Source organism: Mus pahari, chromosome 6, assembly GCF_900095145.1.
Source record: "Mus pahari chromosome 6, PAHARI_EIJ_v1.1, whole genome shotgun sequence".
NCBI lineage: Eukaryota > Metazoa > Chordata > Mammalia > Rodentia > Muridae > Mus > Mus pahari.
The window spans coordinates 54,024,443-54,050,712 of NC_034595.1; the positions used below are offsets into that span (position 1 = coordinate 54,024,443).

At 37.0% G+C, this 26,270-nt stretch overlaps 1 protein-coding gene across 13 annotated transcripts in view; it reads left to right on the top strand.

The window, feature by feature from the left end:
* Mier1 (MIER1 transcriptional regulator) overlaps positions 1-26,270 on the top strand; it is a 51,339-nt gene that overhangs the window by 18,406 nt on the left and 6,663 nt on the right. For all 13 annotated transcript variants that reach the window (XM_021199669.1, XM_021199668.1, XM_021199670.1 and 10 more), the window contains 8 exons: positions 6,574-6,732; positions 7,349-7,481; positions 8,053-8,117; positions 10,355-10,427; positions 16,105-16,256; positions 16,930-17,011; positions 18,549-18,643; positions 22,846-22,973. In XM_021199669.1, the coding sequence (XP_021055328.1) occupies positions 6,574-6,732; positions 7,349-7,481; positions 8,053-8,117; positions 10,355-10,427; positions 16,105-16,256; positions 16,930-17,011; positions 18,549-18,643; positions 22,846-22,973 (887 nt within the window). The remainder of the gene's footprint in view (positions 1-6,573; positions 6,733-7,348; positions 7,482-8,052; positions 8,118-10,354; positions 10,428-16,104; positions 16,257-16,929; positions 17,012-18,548; positions 18,644-22,845; positions 22,974-26,270) is intronic.

Sequence of the window (26,270 nt, forward strand, 5' to 3'; positions counted from 1 at the left end):
TTTCTTAATCTTGCTGTAAAACCAGCTGCTTGGTAGGACTTTTTCTATTTACCACAGACCACCTGTTAGGCTGGACCTTACTAACTGCCATTATTCTTGGAGTAGTTAGTTTGTTCCAGGTTTGAGTTTTACTTGACACTCTGGGATCTGGATTCTCTGCCTTCTCTGGATTTGGTGTTGCCATACCTATATGCTAATTATGTGCTCTGTCCTTGTCATTATGGTTTAGTTTTGTTTTCTCACCACAGCTTATACACATTTGTACCTATAGGTAATAACCTATGCCCTTCATTAATTACACAAGACAAGCAGATGTTCTCTAATAAAACTTACATGTATGACCTAATATGCTCCATGATAAAAGAAGTATGTAACAGAAACAGTGCTGGTACAGAATAATTATCTGTGTATCAGAATTTAGTTGGGGATTGAATGGAGTCCTGATACCATTTAGTTAAATCTTGCCAGGGTCCTGTTGGAATCATTTAGTTACTAAAACTAGCATTATCCACGGGGCCTATGCAATTTTTTAAAACTTTGACCAGAAAACTATATTTATTTTTGGTGGCTATATTGTATATCGATTATTACAGAGCCTCTTACTGTATTTGAGGTCAGGAACAGTCTTTAAAAGTAACAGGGTAGTCAGTCATTGCTATTTTTTTCCCCTTTTGGAAATGTTAATTTAAATCTCTCGAGGTTAGAAAAGGGAAGAAAAAGAGAATAGAACTCATCCTATGTGTTTTCATCTCCAGCAGTTTTACTATTCAGAATCTCCTGACTTCCACATAGAGCAAAGTCTTAGGTTTCAGTAGCTCCAGATCTAAAACTTTCATAACCTGAAGCTAAACAGTGCGTTAGATTTCGTGTAGTTAAACTTTATACAAACTTTATAGCAATGAACCAAACCAGCTTTTTTTTTTTAAAGAAATAAACCAGTTTGTCTTTCTGACTATTCATTTGCTTACATAGAAGCAAGAGCAGGGGGTGGGGGAATTCATTTGGAGCTTTCATTGTTTGAAGTATGTCTTGTTTGTTGTTTTAATGTAATTATGAACAAATTTTTCACAATTTGTTCACAAATAAGCAGTAAATTTGAGAAATTTCACTTTCACCTCGGTTTGAGTTCTTTCAGATCAGAATCAACTAAGTTAAAGATAGCTTTTCAAATAGTAGAATCCTTCGAAGGTACTTTTAATTTCATTCAACTTGAATGAAATTCAAGTGAGTACTATTGATATGAGCTTTAATGTGTATGGTCATAGCAGTATATTGTCAGTATAAAGACATGTAATATATGTAAATCTTATATTTAAGAATTCTAATAAAATTAGACAAAGTGGTTAGAGTTTATTGTGGAATTAATAGAAATGTTAAAGTTATTCACATAAAGTTTATAAAGTATTTGTTTGCTGTGAATTACCAGTACCAGAATTTAACCTTTTCCATTGCTCTGTGAAAATTCAAATGACCAAGCATGAGCACAATTCCAGTACCACAATCAGAAGAAAGATTACTATCAACTGCATCTATATCACTATAAAAGAAAAATCTCCTAACAAAACCTATCCTTAATATACACCTTAAAGCACTGGACACAATCCCAGTTGAGCACCAAAGCCTAGGGCTAGGGATTGAGGCTATTCACCAGAGTGCCTGCACTCACTCGCCTCCTGAGTGCATAGTCTTCACCTTGGAGTGAAAACCGACTGCCAGTCCTTACCATGTCACTTGTCTGAACTCTCCTCCTAACCAGTGTCTGGTTAGCTTACACAGATATGACTGCCCTCTTACTGTTACAGTGCTTACACAACTTACTTCCTAAAGCACACTGTAATGTCCATCTGCTTTTATTCACCTTGTGTCTGTCTGTATCCCTCGTACTCTTGTCTACTCAGCCCTTAACTTACATTGCATCAGGGTAATGAACATTTTACCTGAAGTCAGATTTTAAGAAAGAAAATATATGTGCATATATAAGTAAGTAATCAAGTCAGTGAGTTAGGAAGCGCAGGCACATACTTATAGATTGCTAGTTCATAACCATATAACTTGATTGACATTGTTGAACTTGTATCTTTATAAAGATGATAACATAAAGCACTTGGCCCAGTGTCTGGCACATAATAAATTAAATCTTAGTTGTATCATTCCTGCTGTTCTCAGAGAAAGCTGATATAGAGCTGTGAAAAGGTGCTATGTGCCCTATAGCTTCTGTTCTCTGTCATCCTTTTTCTATATCCTTACTCTTGGATGAAGGATAAAACACTGCTTCTTCATACAATGCTTCAATGTAAGCTGAATGAAGTTCCTTAATACTTGGTAGAATATAGAATTTAATAATGAAACTACCTGTCATGTTCTATAAAATAGGTTATTGGTAGATGTTAGTACAACGATGTCCAGTAGAGTAGGGCCACTCAATGTCCTCTGATCTGCTGTTATACGCACCACCCCCATTTCCAAATACACAGATGATGTCTACCAGTCTGTTGTTAGAAATCACACACACACACACACAATGTCAAAGTCAGTGTTCTTTGACCCAAGGTTTAATGTCTTCAGTGTTTGTTTTTCCATGTGTTCTCTTAGAAAAATGCTGGCATAATGTTCTGAAAGCCTCGGAGGAAGCTGAATTGTGTTCACCTTTTAGCAGAGACTAGAGGAATCCATTAAAGCCCATCACGGATAGATGCTGGGAAAGTGTGGGTTGCCCTCTCAGAGAGGGTCTGCTTCTAAAACTGTCTCTAGTTACAAATAAAAATGGGCTTCTAGGTGGCACACACTTTTAACTCTGACACCCATAAGCTGAGGTAGAAAAGACCATGCATTGGAAACCAGCTTGGGCTACAAAGTAATTTCCAGGTCAATCTAGACATAGATTAGACTTTCCCCAAAGACAGAAAAGTGTATAATACTAGTAAAAATTTATCTATTCTACCTGCATTTATGCTTTCCTGTTTATTTAATTTAATTTTATTTTATTTATTTATCTATTTATTTATTTATTTATTTGTGACCAGGTGTGGGAGGGTCATGGTCTCAGCTCTACACTCCAGCCTGTCTCTGTACTAACTGTGGAGTCCTGGATAGAACTCCACAGTTCTGCTCCAAGGCCTAGAACTTGAAGTATTCCTTCTGCCTGAAGTTTTTGTGGAGTCTTGTTCCTTGTACATTTTATCAAATACAATATGGAAACTTGGTACTTGAGTTCAGTAAACTAGGGCTGGGAAAATTTCCATTTTTTTTCAGCCATCAACCCCTCCCACCCCACTCCACTCTGGGTAGTGCTGGATGCTGACTCAGTCATTTTGTCATGTGTTTTAGACTTTTGTACTTTCTTCTTAGCTGTTCTGAAAGATGTAACTAAAAAACAGTATTTATTACCTTCAGTTGCATGCTAATACACAACCAAGATTAACTCTGATGAATAAAATTGACCACAAAAAGTAAACGAGGCTCGGACCTAGACAAAAAAAAAAAAAAAATTGGTCATTTAAGAAATTTAAGTGTAATAGAAATTAAATTTAAAAATAAAACAAACCAAAAACCCACTACATCTGTGATTAATCTATTACGGATCTTTCCATAACTTATATCCTTTTGAAATAATAATGGGAGTGTGTATAGTTTCCATTTACTATAAAAAGCATAATAAATATGGAAAGTTTTTATCAGAAGGGTCTGCCTTTTTGTTTTGGTGCTTAGTGATGTAATGACTGTATACCAGTTCTGTCACTGATCCTCTACTTGAACCCCTTTCACTTTTCTCCCCGCTTCTGCCCTTCCTTTAGAATATTGGAGGTGTCTCTAGATTTTTTTGAGAAATAATATTTTATGAATTGGGTTGTACTTCTTGTCTGTGCTACAGTGAAGAAAACAATCTGATTTAACTGTTTTTCAGAGTGAAATTCCCTTCTATACAGTTAATAATGCGTCATCTAACCTTTTGTAAGCTATTTGTCATGTTAGTGAAAGATTTTTAAAAACAATGTCAAAGCTTTATTTCCTTCCACTGGAAATGCTGACTCACTGGTATCTTATCCTACACCTGTGAAATTAGTGGCCTTTTGTACTCATGAAGCAGTCATACTTGGAAGTTTTTAAACATATAAATTAGAGACACCTCATCTAAGACATTAGGCCGAGATACTAGAGGGTCAGACCAACATCCTATTCTATTGATACACTTTCAAGTTGTCAGGACCCTGAGTGGGAGTTGTTTGATATGTTTTTAGAGTGGACCAAGTATTGTGGTCTATTTAGAAGATGATTTCAAAATAGAGTATTGCCGTTTAAATGAGCTCTGTTAAATTGTCACTTAATACTTACTTCAGTAGTAACATCCATTGTCCTAAAAAATAGAACAAGCTGTTTATGAATTCTTAAAGCTGTTAAGAGTGATAATTGCAAACTGCCATGTTAGTGTTTCTTTTAGTTTGACTCTCATACATAGCTTTAGTGGCTCTGACTAATTTGATTAACTTCAGTTGCTGAACCTACTTCTTACTTGGGCTGCCCAGTGAGTTCAAGGAAAATTACACAAGCTGGAATTAGGAAGCCCAGGGGTTAAAGTCTTTAAAACGGCATGTGCAGTATCTCTCTGATTTGCTTCCTTAATGTGAATACTACCGTCTGATAATGTTAGCTAACTAAGGAGACTAAGTGCTTCTGGCTGCTTTCATTATTGGAGAAAGTGAAGTCAAAGCACATAGCTCAGGTGCTTGACCACTAAGAAATGCACTGGGAAGGCTGTTCGTGTGTATGAAGAGGTCCCTTTTTCTAACCTCCTTTTACTCTGTGTATTGGTTTTGAAGTTCTGTTCTTTATAAATATCGACACCTAATCTCAATTTTCAGTGTCCTTGGTTACAGCTCAGATTTCCATGTGCCAGTTCCTACACAGCATAGGGGGCTGGAGAGATGGCTCAGTGTTAAGAGTGCTGACTGCTCTTCTAGAGGTCCTGAGTTCAAATCCCAGCAACCATCTGTGATGGAATCTGATGCCCTTTTCTGGTTTGACTGAGAAGAGTGGCATATACACATATACATAATACACATATACATAAAATAAGTCTTTCTAAAAAATAATAATAACACAGCATGACTGTTAGTTATTTCATCTGGCACAGTGATACCTTGCTGAACGTAGCCATTCCTTGTCAGACGGTAGCATCTACATATTATTAGGCCCTTCAGAACCAAACTCTCTTTCAAAATAGGCTCACAAGTTGGTTTACAATGTGTAGTATAAATATCAAATGGCCTTTTCTTCTATAAGGAATTTATAGATGATGATTACTAGATTTTTTGTTTTGGTTTGGTTTAAAATATGTGGGTGGGGTGTGTGTGTGTGTGTGTGTGTGTGTGTGTGTACGCTGAGATTTAGGTGCTGAGAACTGAATCTAGGTTCTCTGCATGAGCAGTAAGTTCCCTAAACAAACATACACACCCCTGCATGGATTCTAAGTGAAGGGAGATTAACTTATGTTACACATTCCAGTGTATATATTCCCCTGTAGAAATGTGTTTGATACGTGAGCTAGCTGTCTATTGATCAGCAAAGTACACGATAGAAAATTATAAAATATATTATCTTACTTAAAGAGCACCAGTTCTCTAGGTTCTAAATTGACATGTATGTCTTTCTTTAGAACACATACATATATCTGTATTTGTGTGTCTATGTTCATATAATTTGAGTTAGACTTTGATTTTTTTTTCTTATATAGTCAGAATTTATTGTTTCTGATTCTTGACATCACTTGATTAGTAACTGCCTTCTATAGAAAACTGGTTTTATTTTCCTAAATAAGGCTATTTCTTCATTTTATTCACACTGGGTATGTCTTTTGGAGGGATTGAAGAAGGTCCCAACTGAGACCCTAAGGCACACTAGTAAGATTATCAACCTTTAGAGTTAGATGAGGAAAATCTGGCTATATTCTGCTGCAATTTCTGTTATTTTTAAAAGAAAATTCTTTAATGTATGTGTGTCTATGTTTCCTTATTTCTGTGATAGAGTTAATGTAATAGTTCTGTAGATATCAATGCTGACAGTGGTCTTACAGGTAGATGAAGATTACTTTAGAAACATATGGATGGCTTTGTGATTTAGTATCATTTTGTATGTAATTGCTATGTTCCTCCCTCCAGTGTGCTTTGTCTGAGCAGGAGATTTAATCTCCCTTTCTGGGCTTAGAGAAATAGATGACATGCTGTTTTCTAACTATTCTTCTTTACCTCAAATGATTTAAGATACTGTTCATAATAATCCGTATATAAGGGCTTATTTTCTGTGGTATGTGAACTGAACAATGGCAAAAATTGTAATTGATTTCAGACTATTGACAATATATATGGACCAGTTAGAATTGGTCAGTTTATAGAAATAAAAGAATGGGTTTTCATTTTTCCTTTTCATAATTTGAAATTTTCGAACATATTAGACACAACACACATGTACCCTAAAGAAAACAAGAAGTGTCAGTTTAGTACTGTACAGATTTTTAAATTATAGCATGGAAGCCCTAAATCACTGATCTCAGAAATTGACTTATTTTCATGTATTTAGGAAGGCGACATGCCAATCCACGAGCTGCTCAGCCTCTATGGTTATGGCAGCACTGTTCGGTTACCTGAAGAAGAGGAGGAAGAAGAGGAGGAGGAGGAAGGTGAAGATGATGAAGATGCTGATAATGATGATAACAGTGGCTGTAGTGGGGAAAATAAAGTAAGTTAGTGCATGTTCAGTGGTTTTTGTCTTATTTACAGAACATTTATTTTCCAGGATCCCTGTAGGATTAGTGAAACCACAGATAATACTAAACTTTTTACAGTAAGATTAAGTTTTAAAAATAAAAATACAGAAAAGGGTGATACAAAAATTTTAAATTTTTTATGATTCACTTCCATGAGATAAATTAGATCTATGTCGTTTCAGATTTCTTTTTGCTTTGTCTAAATAGTCCCAACATAAAAAAAAAAAAAAAAAAAATTATTGTTACTTTTAAATAATACAGGCTGACTGGCGGCTCTATATTCAGTTTTTAACATTCATTATAGATACATAAACTTCACATTGCTTTCCCTTATAGTAATACCTGGTATAACTTAATGTCTTTATCAAAACTAAGAAATTAGCACTGCTAAGTGCCCTTAACAGCTAAACTCTATAAATGGCTAGGACTTTAATTATAAGGTCCCATGCCAGTTCCAAGAGTTAGCCCAGAGAATCACATTACAGTTAGTGTTTTCATTATAATCTTACAATTACAGCTAAAACACAATTTGACCAGTGGCCCACAACAGCATTCTTGATATTGTAAGTACATTTTTTTATTCTGTAGGAAGAGAATATCAAGGATTCATCGGGTCAGGAGGATGAAACTCAGTCTTCCAATGATGATCCCTCACAGTCTGTTACTTCCCAAGATGCTCAGGAAATAATCCGCCCACGTCGATGTAAATATTTTGATACAAGTATGTATTATTATTATTATTGCTAAAGTTAGAATGCAATTTCCACTCTATTACCTAAAACTCAATGTGATTTTATGCCATTTGAGTTAACTGATTCTGAAATTGCTTTCCAAGGATTAAACTCTAGTAGACTTAGGTAACTAATCTTAATGTCTCTACCTTCCAAATACTGGTATTACAGGCTTGTGCCACCATGCCTCACTTCATGCTAGCAGTCAGCCAACCCTATAAATCATCCTCTTTTGAGTGTAAGCAAGCAACAGCTTGCCCAGCATGTATAAAATAGAAATTGGGGAGAATAATTGTTTTTAAAATGTACACAGACTTGATTGCCAAAATTTTGCTACAAAATTCCCAGTTTTATATATAAGGAGCATTCTTTGGAAGATACTGCTTTGTCTCAGTCTTTGTTTATACAGTGTTCATAACTTGATTTTAAATATCTTGGCCTAATTTAGCAGACCTTTTGGCATATCTAAGTATTTGGTGGTAGGTATAAAAATGCAAAGATAATATCAATATGAACAGAATAAGTGTCTATTTTATAGTATCATCTTCTTACGTATCCTAGATAGTGAAATAGAAGAAGAATCTGAAGAAGATGAAGATTATATTCCCTCAGAAGACTGGAAAAAGGTAATTTCCCAAAACTTAGAGTAATATTCTAAAAGCAAAGAATATTTTTTAATTAATCATATTTATTAATGAATTTAATGTATTAGCCTTATTCTGACATTTAAACATTTGGTAAATGTTGTTTAAGTTCCTTATTAATATATCCAACTAAGAAATACATTTATCTTTTCACAAAATGATTGTGTGGGTAGAATGGTATTTTGCTAAGTGTATTGATATTCATACCTATATTAGAAATCCAAATTTCTAACATAGGACTGAAGTAGTACAGAATTAGAATCTTGTTGCCTTGTTAAAATGTGACCTTTCAGGGTTTAAGATTGCAGTTTCCCACTCCACATTACTTATTAAAGAAAGCTCAGCATGACTGGATGCGGTGTTGGTGTTTTATATGGGTTGGCTGCTCTACAAAAACAAAACCAACTTCTCAAATAAACGTGAGACATTAGGGGGTTTTTCCTTAAAATGTTACATAGCATTATTTAATTAACCACACAGTTAAATTGTGGGATTTAATTTTATGATGTTGCATAAGAGTTGAACCTCTTAGGAAATAATAGTACACACTATGTGCCGTTGGTTAAAGCAAATCATTTCTGTAAAAGGATGTTTCCCTTAATAAGATAATTGCCTAGTCTGTCCTCTTTAAAAAAAAAATAACACCATTTGAGTTTGTTGTTGTGTTTTGTTTTGTTCTTTTTTCTTGGTTTTGTTTTATTTAACTATTTTATGTGTATGGGTATTTTGCCTGCATGTGTATTTGTTCCTGTTGAAACGTGGCAGCTATCACAGAGCAGCTTTGACTACCTTCGGGAGAGTGCTAATGTTTTCTTTGGAGAAGGAGTGTGATGAGTCATCAGAGACTGAGTCATCACCTTCTGCACCTTCTTTTCCACAGTTCTTTCCCATCTCGGGAGGTGCCAGGGTATATAGTGTAGATGATTATCTGAAGGAGGATTACATATAAGATCTGTAGGGAATAATTGTCAGTTTTGGGTTAAGACTTAGGAATATGGCTATTTGGGTCTCCTTGGAAGTACAGGTAGGATAAAGTAAAAATGGCGCAGGGATTGGCAGAAGAGGGATTCTGTAGTGGATACCTTTTAAAATAAAACCATACCACATAGAGGAAGTTTGTCGTGTGTGGTGGTCTTTCTTGAAGACCAACCTCCAGAAAATCTGGTTTTCCTCTGTAGAACGGTGGATTTGTCGAGTTGGACACGTCTGAAGCTACAGTGGGTAAAATAAGATGCCATTTACAGAGAAGTGACAACAGCAGCAGAGAGGAAGCTCTTTAATCCCCTAGAATCACCTACGCTTCCTACAGCATGTTCATACCTGTGATGTCATTTTCCACTGTAAAGTGCCAGGTCCATCTGTTGTGATCCCCATGCTATGAGACCTCTCATTGGTGATTTCCAGTTGACTTTCTTGAGAGCCAGTTTCAAACCTTTTTTTTTTTTTTTTAAGATTTTTATTTATTTATTATATGTAAGTACACTGTAGCTGTCTTCGGACACTTCAGAAGAGGGCGTCAGATCTTGTTACAGATGGTTGTAAGCCACCATGTGGTTGCTGGGATTTGAACTCCGGACCTTCGGAAGAGCAGTTGGGTGCTCTTACCCACTGAGCCATCTCACCAGCCCCAGTTTCAAACCTTTTTAAAGAAAGCCTAGCACTAACCTCAAGAAAAAAAACTTGGTTTGGAAGTGAGTCTGCCAAGTTCCTGCCAAACTTTTTAAAAACATTTTATCCCTTTATCCTTAAAGCTCTCAGACTTAAGGGTTAAGCCTGTGTTAAGCAGTGAGCTCTATCATAGTTTCCACTCATTATGAGTAGAGACCTAAAGACTTCAATTTCTAAAAATTTCTAAAAATTAGCGTCGCTAATATTGCTGGTACAAAGTTATCCTAAGTGTAGATGTTATAAAAATACCCAAAGTTGACTTTTCTGATTTTCAGGGTATTTTTATTATTTTAATTAAGCAAAATTCACTTACTAATTGTTCTCTATATGTTGTATGTTTTATTTATATTACATTTCACCCATTAGTATTACTATTTCCCATCCAGTCATCTAAGCCTCTAGCTATTATTAACTCATTCATCCTCACAATACTACCATGAGGTAGTAATTGGTTTTATGACAGAGACCAGAGTCAGTTTACCCAAGAAGATACTGAAGCTAGACATGAACACTGGATGTCTATCACCAGATCTTTTTTATGTTTAAAATAGGAAATCATGGTGGGCTCCATGTTTCAAGCTGAGATTCCAGTTGGTGTTTGTAGATACAAAGAAAATGAAAAAGGTGAGTTAAAGTTAAGTACCTGAACTTTTGAAGTGATGGACTTACCCTGAGCGGATGGTGTGAGTTTGTGTGTAGATACACATAGCTGTTTGTGCCTATGTGGAGGCCAGAGGTCAAGGTTGGCGTCCTTCCTGGGTTGGCTCTTGGCTGGCCAATGAGCGTCTGTTTTTCTACCCCCAGTGCCTAGATTACAGGTGCTCACTGCCTGCCACTGTGGCTTTCACACATGGTGTTGGGCATCCAGACCTGTGTTTTCAGGCTTGTGCAGCAGGCACTATACCCACTGAGATATATACCCAGCCTGGTCTGTTAATTCACGTACAGAATGTGATAAGCACATGACAGCCTATTGAATAACTCTTCATGGCTTCTATAAGAAGCTGTATATCAGTCATAATGGTCGCTATGTTTCCAGTTTTCTCTGTATAAATCTAACAGAAAACAAGGGAATTCTGAAGATGTGTGCCACAAAATATCCAGTCTCTTTTAAAAACATGTTTTTCTGTATTTTAGATGTTCCAAACTTAGTAGTTTCTAGCCTTTATAACTTCAATTACCAGATTGAAAGCCAACTGATAAACAACTGGTTGTTTATTTGCTTCTAAAGCTTAATACTACTACATGGAATGTTTTGTTGTGTTTTAAAATAATTTGGGAATACCACTTGTATATTTAAATTTCTAAAGTTTTTTTTTTTTTTTAACCATTTACATCAAAGTCTAAGGCCAGTCGTACATCTAATAACATAAAATTAATAAGGATTTTGTGGGTTTTTGTTTTCTTGGTTTTTGTTTTTTTTCTCCTTGTTTTTGTTTTGTTTTGTTTTTTAGAGCATCTACCTTTTTTAGGTGGGTTATAGAATGTGTATGCGTATGTGAGTTCGTATACAGTGTGGCATGACTTAGAGACAATTGTGCATTTCATTTTCACTTTCTTATTACAGCTTTACACAGAGCACCTTAGAATTGGGGAGGTTTGGGGGTTTATTTTCTTTTTACCATCTCCATTAGATACTTTGTTTTAAACATATACCTGCTCTGCTTGCCTGCAAGAGGTGAGAAGTAGGATAAGTCACAAGCTAGTTGGATTTGTAGCCAGTGTTTCAATATCATTCACCCTGGCCTTTGCAGGCTTGCCTAACTTAGTCTCTGTAATGTGTAGAACCATGGAGGGCACCAGCCTGGAGTCACTTTGTCCTGTGCTGGAATTTGGTATATTCTTTATGATTGTGTGAAAAAAAAAAAAACAACAACAACAAAATAGTCTATTGGCTTTTCTGTATATAATTGAAATTTAAGTACTGTGACTATACAGTAGCAGGCCATAATCACAGCTGAGTTCTTCTCTTTTGTTAGTAAGAAACTGAAAGGTAAATATTTGTTCCATTTTACTAGGTGTCTTAAATATTTTTGCTGTGAAGAAATAAATGCCTGTATTTTGAAAGTTTCATATTAGGGGCTGAGAGTGTGACTTAGTGGTAAGCACTTTGTGAATGGTGTACATACCATACACAAAGCCCTAGGTTCACTCCCTAGCATACAGGACAAGCCTTTTAGTAGATGAAAGGAAAACATAATAGTTTGGTATCATGATTAAAGGATTATCTCGTCTTGCACTTGACCTTTTAATATCTATAGTCAAATATCATAGTAAATAAATTATAATTTCTACTTTAAAAACTATTGCCTAGTCCAGCTGGGCAGCAGTTGTATGAATTTGATGGGAAGCTTTTTTATTTCTGCCTTTTCCTTTTTTGAGATGGGGTTTCTTAGGGGTTCACTCTGGTCCAGACTGGCCTGGAACTCAGAGCAAACCCCCTGCCTCTGCCCTCAAGTGCTGGAATCAAAGATGTGTGCTCTCATGCCTGGCTTTCATTTGAGAAATTAAGTATACTTGGTGGATTAGGAAGAGGAGCAGACAGGACCCACAAAGTGACATTGCCCTGGCATTGTCAAGAGGCAGCTGCTGTGCAGAGCCTTCTTCCTTAACTTGAAGTTTCACAAGTTCCCATTTTGAGGAGAGGGCAAATAATGTGAGTAGAACATATTGTATGAAGAAAATTTAATAACTGAAAAAGAAATTCTGGCTTTAAAAAAAATAAAAGATTTATTTCTTTGTAGTGTACTCTGAAAACATAAAGCAAATACCATTATTACGCAGTACACTGTTAAAAATAAAGTTTGTAAAAGATATTGTTGATTAGTGCATTCCTGTTGTAAAACCCCCGAGTGCTGAGACACAGCTTGACCTGTTACCTGGGCTGACCTAGAACTTGCTAGTTCCCTGCCTGAAGCTCCCAAGAAGTTGAGATTACAGGTGTGTGTGCCGCCATGCCTGGCTCTGATGTCCTTTACAGAGATGGATCTTTTCAATGATGAAAGGCCCCACCACCACGATGACTTCAGAAAGATGATAGCATGCGTGTCTGTCCATGAATTTGGCTTTATTGGACTCTGCCACTGGTTATCACTCCTGATATAAACACTTAAAATTCAGAACTTACTGATACACATTCAGTAGGCATTTTCCTATGAAACCTGCATTTATTTTTGGTTACAAAAATATCCTTGATTATACCTTCATTAACATTTATATTTTTTATGTGAATTATGCTTGACAAAGTACACCTCTCTTGCTATCTGTGGAAGTTGACTTTAAGACTACCTCTTCCTTGGCCCATGGACACCAAAACATAGATACTCAAGACTCTTATGTGACTTGGTATGGAATTTGAATATAGCCTATGGACATCCTCTCTCTTATGCTTTAAATCATCTCTTGGTTATTATATAATGTAAATGCTCTGTAAATCAGATTGCTTTTTAAGGAATAATGACAAAAAACAATTATGTGGTCAGTGCAGACACAAACTTTTTTCTTTTATATTTTCATCCTGTTAATTAAGTACACAGATATAGAATCTGTTAAGTACTATGGGTTCATTTTACTGTTTATCACTCAATCCTTCCTGTCTAGTGTATGATGTTTGTCACGTAGACTGCATTTGTATACATATTGCCTATGCAGCATGGATTTAGAGAGGCTCCAGTTGCTCTCAGCTCATGCTCATTAGTGACTCTATTGTAATTGTCTAAAGTGCATTGTGTTATTCTGAAATAATCAGAGCTAGCTCTTCAGCCAGCCTTACAGGAAGCTGACTTGTCATGTGGCGCCACCTGGTGACAGCCCTCTTCCCAGTTTAAGGATTTACAGAATATTGTCAGTGATTCCAAAAATATCTTCTAGGTTGTATAGCTAGGAGAATGCTGGGATTCAGACACCTAGCCCTTCACTTACTTTAAAACATAAAGTCAGGAATCAGTTCCCTTTGCAGAACAGAAGACAGAAATTTAGTACTCTGTCCAATTCACTTATCAAGGCAGTCAACATATTTCAATTTTGGCCTTTATTATGCTAGCAGTTAGAAAAAGAAAGCAGAAGGACATTTCTCTTTTTGTCTTATAAGAAGAGAAGTATATATTGAGAGTACCAGGAATAGGTGGGTTTGAAAGTGCGTGTGTGAAGATGGAGGAAGAAGGTAATATATGTGAAACAATTGATACGTTGCCTACCATAGTAGAGATGCTTAACCAATATGGTAGGTATATTGTAATTCTTTAAGTTGCCCATAAAAAGTGGCTTTGATCTTCAGCATGAAAACATTCAAAGAAGTTTTAAAATTTATTTTATAACTTGAGGTGTTGCATGGGATTCCAAATTGATCCATCATGATGTAAAATCCACAATATGGTTAATTGTAATGATGCACAGTTGAAATGGAGGCATGCATACCCTTTCTCTTAGAATCTGGAGGAATTGTGGTTTCAGGTATTTGTGTGCAATTAGATTAAATCATAATGTAACAGTCTTGTGGCTTAAGTTTCCTTAAATGTGTTCTTTGAGATAGTTTTTTGGATTCTACTGTACTGACTTGGTCTATGTAAGAGCCATTGCACTAAGTTAAATCTGTAAGCTTATAAATCCCCCCATTGTTATCTTTAAACAATAAATTTCAGTAAGAAAGGAAAAAAAAAAAAGAGATGCTTAATTAGCTGCTAATTCCTTTTTATAACAAGGTATTTTTTCCAATTTTTATTAGATAATTACTTCATTTACATTTTAAATGCTATCCCCAAAGTCCCCTGTAAACCCCCCCCCCCCCCCCCCCCCACACCCACTCCCTCTTCTTGTCCCTGGCATTCTCCTGTACTGGGGCATATAAAATTTGCAAGACCAAGGGGCCTCTTTTCCCAATGATAGCCGATTAGGCCATCTTCTACATATGCAGCTAGAGGCACGAGCTCTGGGGGTGCTGGTTAGTTCATATTGTTGTTCCACCTATAGGGTTGCAGACCCCTACAGCTCTTGGGTACTTTCTCTAGCTCCTCTATTGGGGGCCCTGAGTTCCATCCGATAGCTGACTGTGAGCCTCCACTTCTGTGTTTGCCAGGCACTGGCATAGCCTCACAAGAGACAGCTATATCAGGGTTCTTTCAGCAAAATCTTGCTGGTGTATGCAATAGTGTCTATATTTGGTGGCTGATTATGGGATGGACCCCTGGGTGGGGCAGTTTTTGGATGGTTCATCCTTTCATCTCAGCTCCAAACTTAACACAAGGTATTTTGACAGTCATCCTGTGTCTTCTAAAGATTTTTATCAATTGATTTTTCTGTTGAGATTTAAGTATTTGTTTATTGTCTTTAAAAACAAAGGTTTTAAGCTTTGTTCAACTAGATTTCCACTCTGCTATGCTGATACTGTCATATCTCCCTCTCCCATCCAAAATTGTCTGAAAGTTTTGGGTTTATTTCAGTTTCTATTTGCTTTTCCAGTCCCTCCTAATGTCCTCATGTCCTTGTTAGCAGACCCAGCAGGCTTCTTTCTAACCCAGGTCACTCTGGGATTTAACCAGACTTGGAAGTCACTCTTGGAAGCACTTGTCTTGCTCCTCCAGTGCCACAAGTGTGGCACTGATTCGATTTCAGGCTGTGGCTTCTGAGTTTTACATGTGTCTGTGTCATTTAGGCTCATAAGGCACTGTCTTAGGTCATGTTCTAGTTTTATATTTTTAATTTTGCTGAGATTTAGGCTTTATTCTTGGTGGGGGACAGTTGAGACAGGATTTCTCTATGAAGACCTGGCTATCCAGAAACTATAGCCCAGGCTGGCCCTTAATTCATTGATCTACCTGTTTTCCCAATTCTGGGAATAAAGGTGTGTGCTGTCATTGACCAGCTGACTCTCATCACTTGGGAAGCTGAGGCAGGAAGATCATAATTTGGAGGCCAACCTGGAATGCAATATCAAGACCCTGTCTCATAAAAAGAAAAAGAGTTATAGCTAGCACTTCTGTAGGTAAAGGTACTTCCCATCAAACCTGATGATCCGAGTTTGATCCGTGAGCTCCATGTGTTAAGAACTGACTCCTGGGTGGTTGTGGCATCTGCCCTTAATCTCAGCACAGGCAGGTGAATTTGAGGCCAGCCTGGTCTACACAGAAGAGAACTGTCTCAGGGTAGGGACGCATGTGTGGTGTGGCACATGCACATACATATAGAGAAAATAATTGTCATCTTAAAATAGCCGGAGTTATTTGTTCAGTGATATGTCTCCAATGTCCTACATAAATTATGTTAATTTGGGGTAGTTTTATTGACATTTGTTTTATTAATTTAGTGTATGAAAATGATGATCAGCTTCTGTGGGATCCAGAATATTTACCAGAAGATAAAGTGATTGTCTTTCTTATGGATGCATCTAGAAGAACAGGGGATGAGAAAGGTGTAGAAGCAATTCCTGAAGGCTCGCATATAAAAGACAATGAACAGGTCTGTGAGTAAGGAATAACTATGTGGGTTTCCTCATAAAAGACATTTCTCAGTGTGGGTGCTTATCCACCGAAACTCCTTTATTACAGCACCTACCTACTACTCTTGGTGTGTTTTTTCAGCTCCAATAAACAAAAACCTTTGCCTGTATGTACTTTTTGTAATGATTTTTAAAAGTGTTTTCTTTTAGGTTTTCTTTTGTTTGTTTTCTATTCTCTCTATGAGACTCCATGACTCTGATCAAGTTGGCCTTTGCATCTCAGATAACCATTGTGTATATATAGTCAAATTAATACCTCCATGAACCTAATATAAGAACAGTTTAAAAAACCTTTTCTTTCTCAGCCTGTTTAAAATACTAGGAATCCAAGATGACTCCAAGGAATTACAGCTTAAACAAAATATTTTTTGTGAAATCAATATGTCAGTTACTGGGTTACTGTAGTCATCAAGTTACATACCCCTTTATACACATATATTGTACATAGCAAGAGGCATTTAAAGTTAGAAATTTCGTTTTTTTCCTCGATGCTCTGTATGTTGCTTTCACTATAATTGGACCAGAAAGCATGGAAACAAATATAAGATTCAGAAATAAGTGCTCTTAAAAACCTGCATCAGCCTGAACTGTTTGTAATCGGTGAGTCTTATGTAAAAACCTTTATTTTTCTAGGCTTTATATGAATTGGTTAAATGCAGTTTTGATACAGAAGAAGCCTTGAGAAGATTGAGATTTAATGTCAAAGCAGCTCGAGGTAAGCACACGCTAGACCTTTGTTGCATGACTTGGCAGAAATTTTAAATTTTAAGCTTTTTAGTTTTCCTGAATGTGTCTCAGCTTACTAATTCTAGTCTTTCTCAATTCAGTAGAGAGAAAGTATCATTCAAGTTGTTATAGGGAATGGGATTAAGATTGTTCTCTTAAAGCCGGGAGTGGTGGCGCACACCTTTGATCCCAGTACCCTGGAGGCAGAGGCAGACGGATTTCTGAGTTCGAGGCCATCCTGGTCTACAGAGTGAGTTCCAGGACAGCCAGGGCTACACAGAGAAACCCTGTCTCGAAAACAAAACAAAACAAAAGATTGTTCTCTTATGCAAAATCAGGACATTTAAGTACAAAAATGTATATAATAAAATATATAATACCTTACAGTTTCAAAACTTTAAATATCTTTAAATATGATTTTTCTCTTTGATCTTTTATAATAGCCCCATGAGCTAAGTACTATTACACCTACTGCCTAACTTTAAAATTACAAGTCTGGGCTAGTGAGATGGCCTAGGGGGCAAAAATGGTCCCTCAAGCCTAATAACTTGGATTGGATAGCTAGAGCCCGTGCAGAGGAGGAAGGAAAGAACTAGTTCCATCAAGTTGTTTGCTGGCTTCCCTGCACTCACCATGGTACACATAACCCAGATGCACGTGCACACACACAGAGACAGGTAAAGAAGTATTAAGTGGAATTCTGAGGTTTAGCTCTCTAAGCCAAAGTATTGTGGCTGAGGTAAGTGTAATTCATAAGCAATAGAGCTATAGTTGAAACCGGTAACTTTTTTTACTCTTTAAGTTTGACTCCTAGTTCATTGCACTAAGGGTATTTTGTATGTGTCTATAGACATGACAGTAGTGGATTATTTGCTTACTTGAAGTCAGTCTGAAGGCTCTATGTCTCTGAGAACCTAACCATTTAAGTCTTAGCCAACATGGTGCCTGAAAACCTAGAGGCAAGCTGAAAAGTAGGTGTTGCTCTTCAGAGGAGAGTTGCAGAGCATTGTTAGAGCCAATTGTAGTGTAACCTAGCTAAGGAGACTATTTGAGAGGGAACTTTGAGAAGAAAGTATTTTTACTGCTAACAATATGTTCCTTAAAGAGGGCGAAGAAGGGAAGAACATAATCCATGTAGAGTCCAAAGTCAGAAAGAACTTACCAAGTTGAAGGAATGGAAAGGTAGCTAATGTTAGTTGGGCTGAGAAGAACTGAGGAGATCCGTTAAGAGGTGGCACACAGTAGAAGCAGCACAGGTTGGAGGCCTGGCAGGAGCTATAGCAAGGCCTTACCTCAACAAGGAAGAAGGAACAAGTGGTCCACATTTGAGATTGGAGAGTTTAGGGCCAAATTGTTCCAATTTTTATTAAATTAGGAATTTGTAACACTGCTTCATTTGCAATGACTAGTGTTAGCACTTAAGACTAAGATACTCCACTTCTTTCATTGTTTTGCCAAAACGTTACATTTTTGCTTCCATTTTCTTTTTTGTATATTAATTTGCTCTTATCTCCTCATTTTGTCAGAGGAATTATCTGTGTGGACAGAGGAAGAGTGTAGAAATTTTGAGCAAGGGTTGAAGGCCTATGGAAAAGATTTTCATCTGATTCAGGCTAATAAAGTAAGTAAAAATTTATGCCCTCTTTTTACAAGAAGAAATTTAGTTTAATTTCTTAGTGTTAAAATTTCTATGATCAATACTATAGTCTTTATTTACAACTAATTAGAATAATACTTACACTACCTGACGTATTTGCCAGGTGACTTTTCAAGGCATGATAACTGTATTTAAGAATTGAATTCTTTTATAAGTCTTAGTCATCTTCTCAGATTGTGTATGCAGTACAGTTATTTATGACTTTCTGTTATCCGTCATAAGTGGTTTGTTTATATTTTAAAATAATAATGTTTTTATTCATTCTTTGAGAATTTCATACAATATGTTTTTATCATATTCTTTTCCTCTAACTCCTCCCATATTCTGTCAAGCCATCTTTATGTTACTTTCCTGTTTTAAATACACATACATGCAGACACACACATAGCAGTGCGTCTCTTTCTGAGCTGAGTACTGTTCCTGGGTGTGGAGCATGCTTCTGAGTGTCAGTTAAGCTGTCACTATTGAGGGAAACATTTTCTCTCTTCCAGCAGCCATCAGTTGCAAATTTCTCCTTAAAGTAATTTTGAAATTGTAAAATGTCTTTTAACATCAAATTTGCAGTGGAAATATTTGTGTGATATGTGATTGTGCTACAGTGTGTAAGTCAAAGGACAACTCTCCTTCCCCCAGGTAGGACCTTGGGATTGGACTCAGATGGTCAGGCTTGGGGACAAGTGCCTTTACCTAATGAACCATTTTACTGCCCACAGTTAAAATATTTTGTTTACAGTTACCTAAGTCCTAATTGGTCGTAATTATTCTTAAAGTGATATTTTCCAGAGGCATCAATCACAGCAGGCTTAACGTGACGGTTTACTAGAAATAGCAGTCATACAGTATATATCCTCAAGAACTCCACAATAAGTTGAAGATTTGAGCATTTAATTATTTCGGAAGCTTGTTATTGTATTTATTCGTGAGTGTGGGAGGGTGCATCTGACACTGCTTATGAATTGCCCACCAGTTAAGAACCAACCAATGCTACTTTTGTAGAGACCCACATTGGATACCCAGCACTCACAACCACCTGTAATTCTAGGTTCAGAGGATCTTACACCTTTGGCCTCCTCTGGCACTTGCATGAGCATGCTAGTGTGTGTGCATGTGCATGCACGCATGTGTGTGTGCACACACACAGACAGTCAAAGATAACTACATCTTTAACAAAAGAAAAACATCAATGGTGAAAGAGAAACTTGGAGCTTTGAGTGTTGACTCTGGAAAGGGTGGCACCCAGTGTGTCCAAATGTAATGCATTCAGCACTCTGGGAAAAGGTTGTGTTTATGCTAGTGACCAACTGCATGTTCCTGAATTTGTTCTAAAATTCATTTTTCCAGGTTAAAAAGTACATTTTCTTTTTCTAGTATTCCTGGCATGCAAATACTACCAAGCTGTGCTGGATTGCCCTTCTAGGGCACCCCTGGGACATAACTGAAAGTACAAAGCAGACCCCCACTGGTGGGACTTTAAACACTTATTAGTTGACTTGGATCCACAAGCCAAATATTTGAGTTGGGGGTCTCAGTGCTTGAGAGTCGTCTGCCATGTGCTCTATGCTGGACGTAGTTGCTCTAGTGAGCAGAGTGAGGACAATTATTCTTTGAGGGTCCCATGTGAAAATACCAAGTTGTTCTTTTTATACTTGGAATCAATTTCAATGTTGACCATTAAGTTCTATTATAGTGGGCTTATGTCATGAAGATTTTATATTGTGGTAATAGCACACGCCCAAGATATCTTGGCTTTTGCTTTCTGTAAACTAAAACTGACTTGCTTGAAGTCATTCATTAGGAAGCAAAACATTGAACGTATTTTTCTTAATGTATATTGATTAGTGTTTTACTTCTATGTGTGCCAGATATGTTCCTGGTGCCCAAGGAAGTCAGAAGAGAGCATCCCCTCTTCTGAAACTGGACTGAGCCACCATGTGGGGGACTAGGAACTGGGGCCTTTACATGCTAAACCACTGAATGCCCTTTCTCCATACCTTCCTGCTTTACAGCTTTTATAAAGTTTAAGCAGAGGGGAAGAAAGGGAATAAAAATCTACATTAGATAAGAAAGGGTGTTATCAATAGTAGGTAAAAATCAATGCCAAAAAGATATTTTTGCGGCGATCAGAAATTTGTAGACTAAGACTGTTAACCACCTTGCTTCCAGAGTGCTGCTGCATGTGCCTTTTCTCTTGGAAACATGTTTTATTCTTACACATCAACTCCAACAACTCTCCAAGGCAGTAGCAATGAAGAAGATTTTTAGCAGCACTATTTGTTGATTGTGAGTTTCAGATGTTTAGGAAGCCAATCATTTGCATGAATAGTTATAGAGCCACAGTAGTGTCTCAATGCACAAAACATAAGCACTAGTGAAAACAGCTGTTTTCATGATCCGTAAGCTGGTGACTTCTTAGCTGTTAAACATACACAAATTTACATTTAGATTTTTACATGTAAGAAAACACTATTTTCCTTTTTAGTCAGGCTTATTTGTTTAACATAAGACTTCCATTTTCTTGACAATGTTCTAATTTCATTTTATTCTTCTGTATAGCTAAAGAAAATTGCATTGTGTGTGTGCATATTTTTATATCCATGGACAGCTAGGCTTGTTCCAGCAGCAAACATGGATATTCAAGTAGCTCTGTGATATGCTGACTTAGAGTTCTTGGGTCTATACCCGGGGATTATGTAGGTGTGTCATATTGTAGCTCAGTTTTTGGTTTTGTGTGGAATTTCCATACTGGTCTCCATTCTTGTTTTACCAGTTGTCCATGCCTGTCAAGAAGTGCCTACGTGTCCTCTTTTGCACATCCAAGAAAATCGTCTCCCACACTCACACAGCATTTGTTCTCAGTCATTTTGTTGTTTATTTTTGTGGTAAACCATTCTTATTTGGGTAAGAGGGCGTCTGAAAGCAGTTTTAGTGTGAATTTCCCTGAAAGTTAAAAATCCTGAGTACTTGGTGTTAATTGGCCATTTTAGAGTTCATTGTATATCCTAAATAATTAATCCACTTCAGATAAATAGATGGCGAAAGTTTTCTCCTATTCTGTGGGTTGTTTCTTTACTCTTAGTTTTATTTGCTGGACAGGAGCTTTTAATTGCATGCAATTCCATTTGCCATTTCTTGGGCTTGTTTTTTACATTGTTAGCACCTTAGAAAGTCTTCACCTATACCTGTGCCTGCAAGGGTTTGGCCTGTGTTTTACCTCTGGTTGTTTCAGAGGTTCAGATTTTATATTAAGGTCTTTGATTCATTCTGAATTGATTTTTCTACAAGGTTCAAGATTCAGGTCTGATTTCATGCTTCTTGTGGGAAATCATTTATAAGAGAATTTAAATTTAATGAGTACACAGTATGTATTCTTTGGAGTCACTTTAACCTACTTGTCCTATCTGTAGTAAAGGAATACTGGTTTTATTGTAAAATATTAGAATTGTGGTCTCCTTGAATTAAGAAAAAAGTGCTAAATATCTTATATAGTTATTGATTATTTTTCTTAATGGATTCAGAAAGAATAGTTTTCAGTACAGTTGCTGTAGTTTTTCATAATGTGTATTTATTTGTCATGTATATTAACTAAGTGGTAGTGATTTCTTTTCCAGTCTGTCTTAAAGTTTCTGTTGCTGTGGTAAAACACTGTGGTTTATTTGGTTTACACTTTCATATCACATAAAGAAAGTTAGGGCAGGTATTAGAGGCAGGAACTGTGAAGGAACACTGCTTACTGCCTTGTTCCTCATGGCCTGCCCTGGTTGGCCCCACCCATATCAATCATCAGTCAAGAAAATCCTCTACAGACTTGCCTATAGGCCAGTCTTAGAGAGGTATTTTCTTAGTTCAGTCCCTCTCCCAAATGACAGTAGCTTTTATGTCAAGTTGACATAAAACTATCCATCACAGACTTGAGTTGTTTTTTTTTGTTGTTTTTTTGTTGTTGTTTTTTTTTTGGTTTTTCGAGACAGGGTTTCTCTGTGTAGCTCTGGCTGTCCTGGAACTCACTTTGTAGACCAGGCTGGCCTCGAACTCAGAAATCCACCTGCCTCTGCATCCCAAGTGCTGGGATTAAAGGCATGCGCCACCACGCCCGGCTTTGAGTTGTTTTTCATGAAGTAGCTCTGTTAAGGAAATTATTCTTAAAAACAAGCATTTGTTTCTTACAGGTCCGAACAAGATCAGTTGGTGAATGTGTAGCATTCTATTACATGTGGAAAAAGTCTGAGCGCTATGATTTCTTTGCTCAGCAAACAAGGTTTGGAAAAAAGAAATATAATCTTCATCCTGGTGTAACGTGAGTTGTTTTCTAAGTTTTCTTGGATTTTTCTTAAAAGAATTATGAATTTTGTAGTCCATCAAAGTACAGTTTATGTTAGTTTATAAGCATTATCTCTTGACATGTAAGGCATGCAGACTTCATTGTCTTTAAAAAATTCCAAACCCCCATGCATGTTAATAAGACAAGCATAAAACCAAGGTTTAAAGTGCAGGTTTTCATTAGGTATTCTTAAACTGGAAAAGGAGAATGTATTAATACTACACTTGCTTTAAATCATTTTTTCCTTCCCCCCCTTTTAAAATCTTATCTTAATTTTATCTATCTGTCTGTCTGTCTATCTATCTATCTATCTATCTATTTATTTATTTATTTATTTATTTATTTATTTATTTATTTATTTATTTATTGGCAAAATCTTGCTATGTAGTCCGGACTGGGCTGGTCTCAGTCTTAGCAATTATGTCAATCTTCCAAATGCTGGGATTATGTATGTGTGCAACCACCTATAGCTTAGTTGTGACCTTTAAAAAGAGTAAAAATAGGACTAAGTCAAGGTTTCCTAAAACTATTGGGCTATATAATAGCCAGTGGAAGGCCATTAAAGAGGAAAAGAAATTAATTTGTTTCTTGTGCAGCCTATTTTGATCCCTGAAACTAAAAGAAGATACAAATGTTCTTAAACAGGAGGGGGGCACAGGAATGTGGTCATCAGGTCACATTGAATCTTTTTGTTTATTAGATTTACCTTTTCCTAGTTTTTCTGAATCTTATAGGACACGTTAATTAATAATGCTAAGGCAGCCCAGACTTGGGAGTGATGCAGTGATAGTAGCTCTACTAACACTGTCATGGTGTGTCTTGCCTGCCTACCCACAGTTTCCAGCATAAGAAATCCTCTTAGCTTCTTTCTGGCTGCTAGTCGATGTGGTTAGTATGCACTAATAAAGATGTCACGTGCTTTACGCACATTTGCTTGTCACATGTTTGATTATATTTTTCAAACCTCTGGGCTGTACTGTTTCTTTGATGTGTTCATTTATAGATAGAATACTTCCTCAGATCAGACATGCTAAAGCCCAAAGCAAAATAAACTCAGAAAGCATAGGTGGGGGCTGGGTTAGAGCTCAGCATTGGAATACCTCAGTCTAGTCTCCTGAAGACCCTGCCTTGGCCTCTCTCCAGCACCACTCCCCAGCAGGGGAGTGGGTGAGTAGTGTCTGGCCTTGGCAGAAGACTTTACCTCTCCTGGTCTCCAGTTATTCAGTGATCAGACTTTATCATTGCTTATTAAATACTTTAATGAATTTAATTTGGTCATTTAGTTTATGAACAGTTTAACCACTTGCTAAATTTATTATTTTTCTGGGTTTACTATAAAGATGTAGGACTAGCTGTATCTGTTCCTTCTTACCTCCTTCCTTCCTCCCTTCCTCTATTTCAGAAACAATGTTTACCAGTGCTGACTCAGTCATCATCACCATGAGAACACACCACATTTGCCATGCTACTGCAGAGCCCTGGTTTATCTAGTTTTCTTTTTCAGAAAGCCTTAGCAGAGGACTGAATGTGCTGAGGACTTGGCTTAGTTGGCTGTGTTGTCCAGGGCAGCAGGGTGGACAGGAATGTGCCAAACATTTTCGTTTCTCTGATAATCTCTAACACTTTCTGAAAAGTTTTGAAAGTATTGAACATGTTAATTTCTCCTAGGTTAACTTTTTTATAGGTGGACATACCATGGTTAAAGTAATCCACACTTTGTTTTCCTAAGGTGTGAGTTAACACCAGTCCCATGTCAGAAGGGGACGAAGTCACAGATGTGTTTGGTCTTTCGTGTAGGCAATAACCATGGGTTTGTGGAATTGACTTCTGTTCCTTTGAGCTTCTTATCCTCTGCCTGCCTGCCTGCCTTCCTGCCTGCCTGTCTGTCTTAAATTCTTTCCCCGAAAAGGAACCACAGTATTTCTTTACAGGTATACTATACCTTCTGTAAGAAGCAACAACCAGCTAGGTGTGGTACCTCACACCTGTAACTCCACATTCAGACAGCTGAGATGGGAGGATTTCCATGAGTGTGAATCTAGTTGGGGATGTTTCACGCCAGTCAAGGCTACATAGCAAGACACTATCTTACAGAATAAATAACAAAAATTGAAAAGAAGTAATGACCAGACTTTACGTTATTATTCATGTTTTGAGAAATTATGATTTTCTGTGAGAAATATTTCTGGTTGCTTGCATTTTCTGCTAATAGATCTCTCTTAGGTGGTTACATAATACATGCTAATGCCATAAACAGTGGTTCTCAACTGTTCTCATGCAGTGACCCTTTTGCCTCGGGTTGTGGTGATCCCCAATCATAAGAGTATTTTTGTTGCTACTTGATAACTGTAATTTTCTACTGTTATGAGTTGTACATATCTGTGTGTTCTGATGGTCTTAGGTGACCCCTGGGGGTGGGGATGACCCATGGGTTGAGAACCACTACCTTAAAGTAAAACCCGTGAATTGTCTTTTCCCTGTTTTAGGTTCACATTAGACTAAGTGCATTATCTTAAAAGTCTTTGTTAAGTTTTTCTGTTTTGCCACTTTCCATTGTTCCCCAGAATGAAGCACATTTGCCCTTGCTGCCCACAGCCTCTGAGAGTTCTACTACAGGGGAGGGATTGAGAGCCATATTCACATTGGAGAGCTTGCTATTCCAAATAATACTTAAAACTCCAGTTACCTCAACTCCAGTGCTCCTAACTTCTTCAAATGTTGGACCCGACTTTCTTCCTAAGCATTTGGGATTTCATTGATAAAAATAAAGATGATGTGACTATCTTTCACAATATCGTTGCCATATTCAAAGTTTGAACATAATTTTGATGTCTTTTTATCTAGCTTTCTTTTGAATATTTTTTTAACTCTCCAGTGTTCACTCCCATAGGCTTTGTTTCCAGTAATTCTATGTAGTGTCTTTTGTTGTTGTTGTTGTTATTATTGTTGTTTTTGCTTTTGCTTTAGTTTCTGAAGTTCCTGTGATAGACATCTTACCTGTTTCTCTTTCTGTGTGCTTCAGATTGACTCTGCAGTTGTTTTTTAATGACAGTGTAGAGCCGGAAGATCCTAAAAGCCATTACATTTATAACATCAAGAATGTTATGTTTATTAGTTTCTGGTCATAATGTGTTTCCTTGGTACATGTTTGGCTTGTGTATGCACACATGTATGTGTATTGAGACCAGATGGCAACTTCTGGTGTTACTTTTCAGGAACTGTCCACCAAGTTTTTTTAGACAGAGTCTTTCCTTCGTACCCAAGGCTTACCAT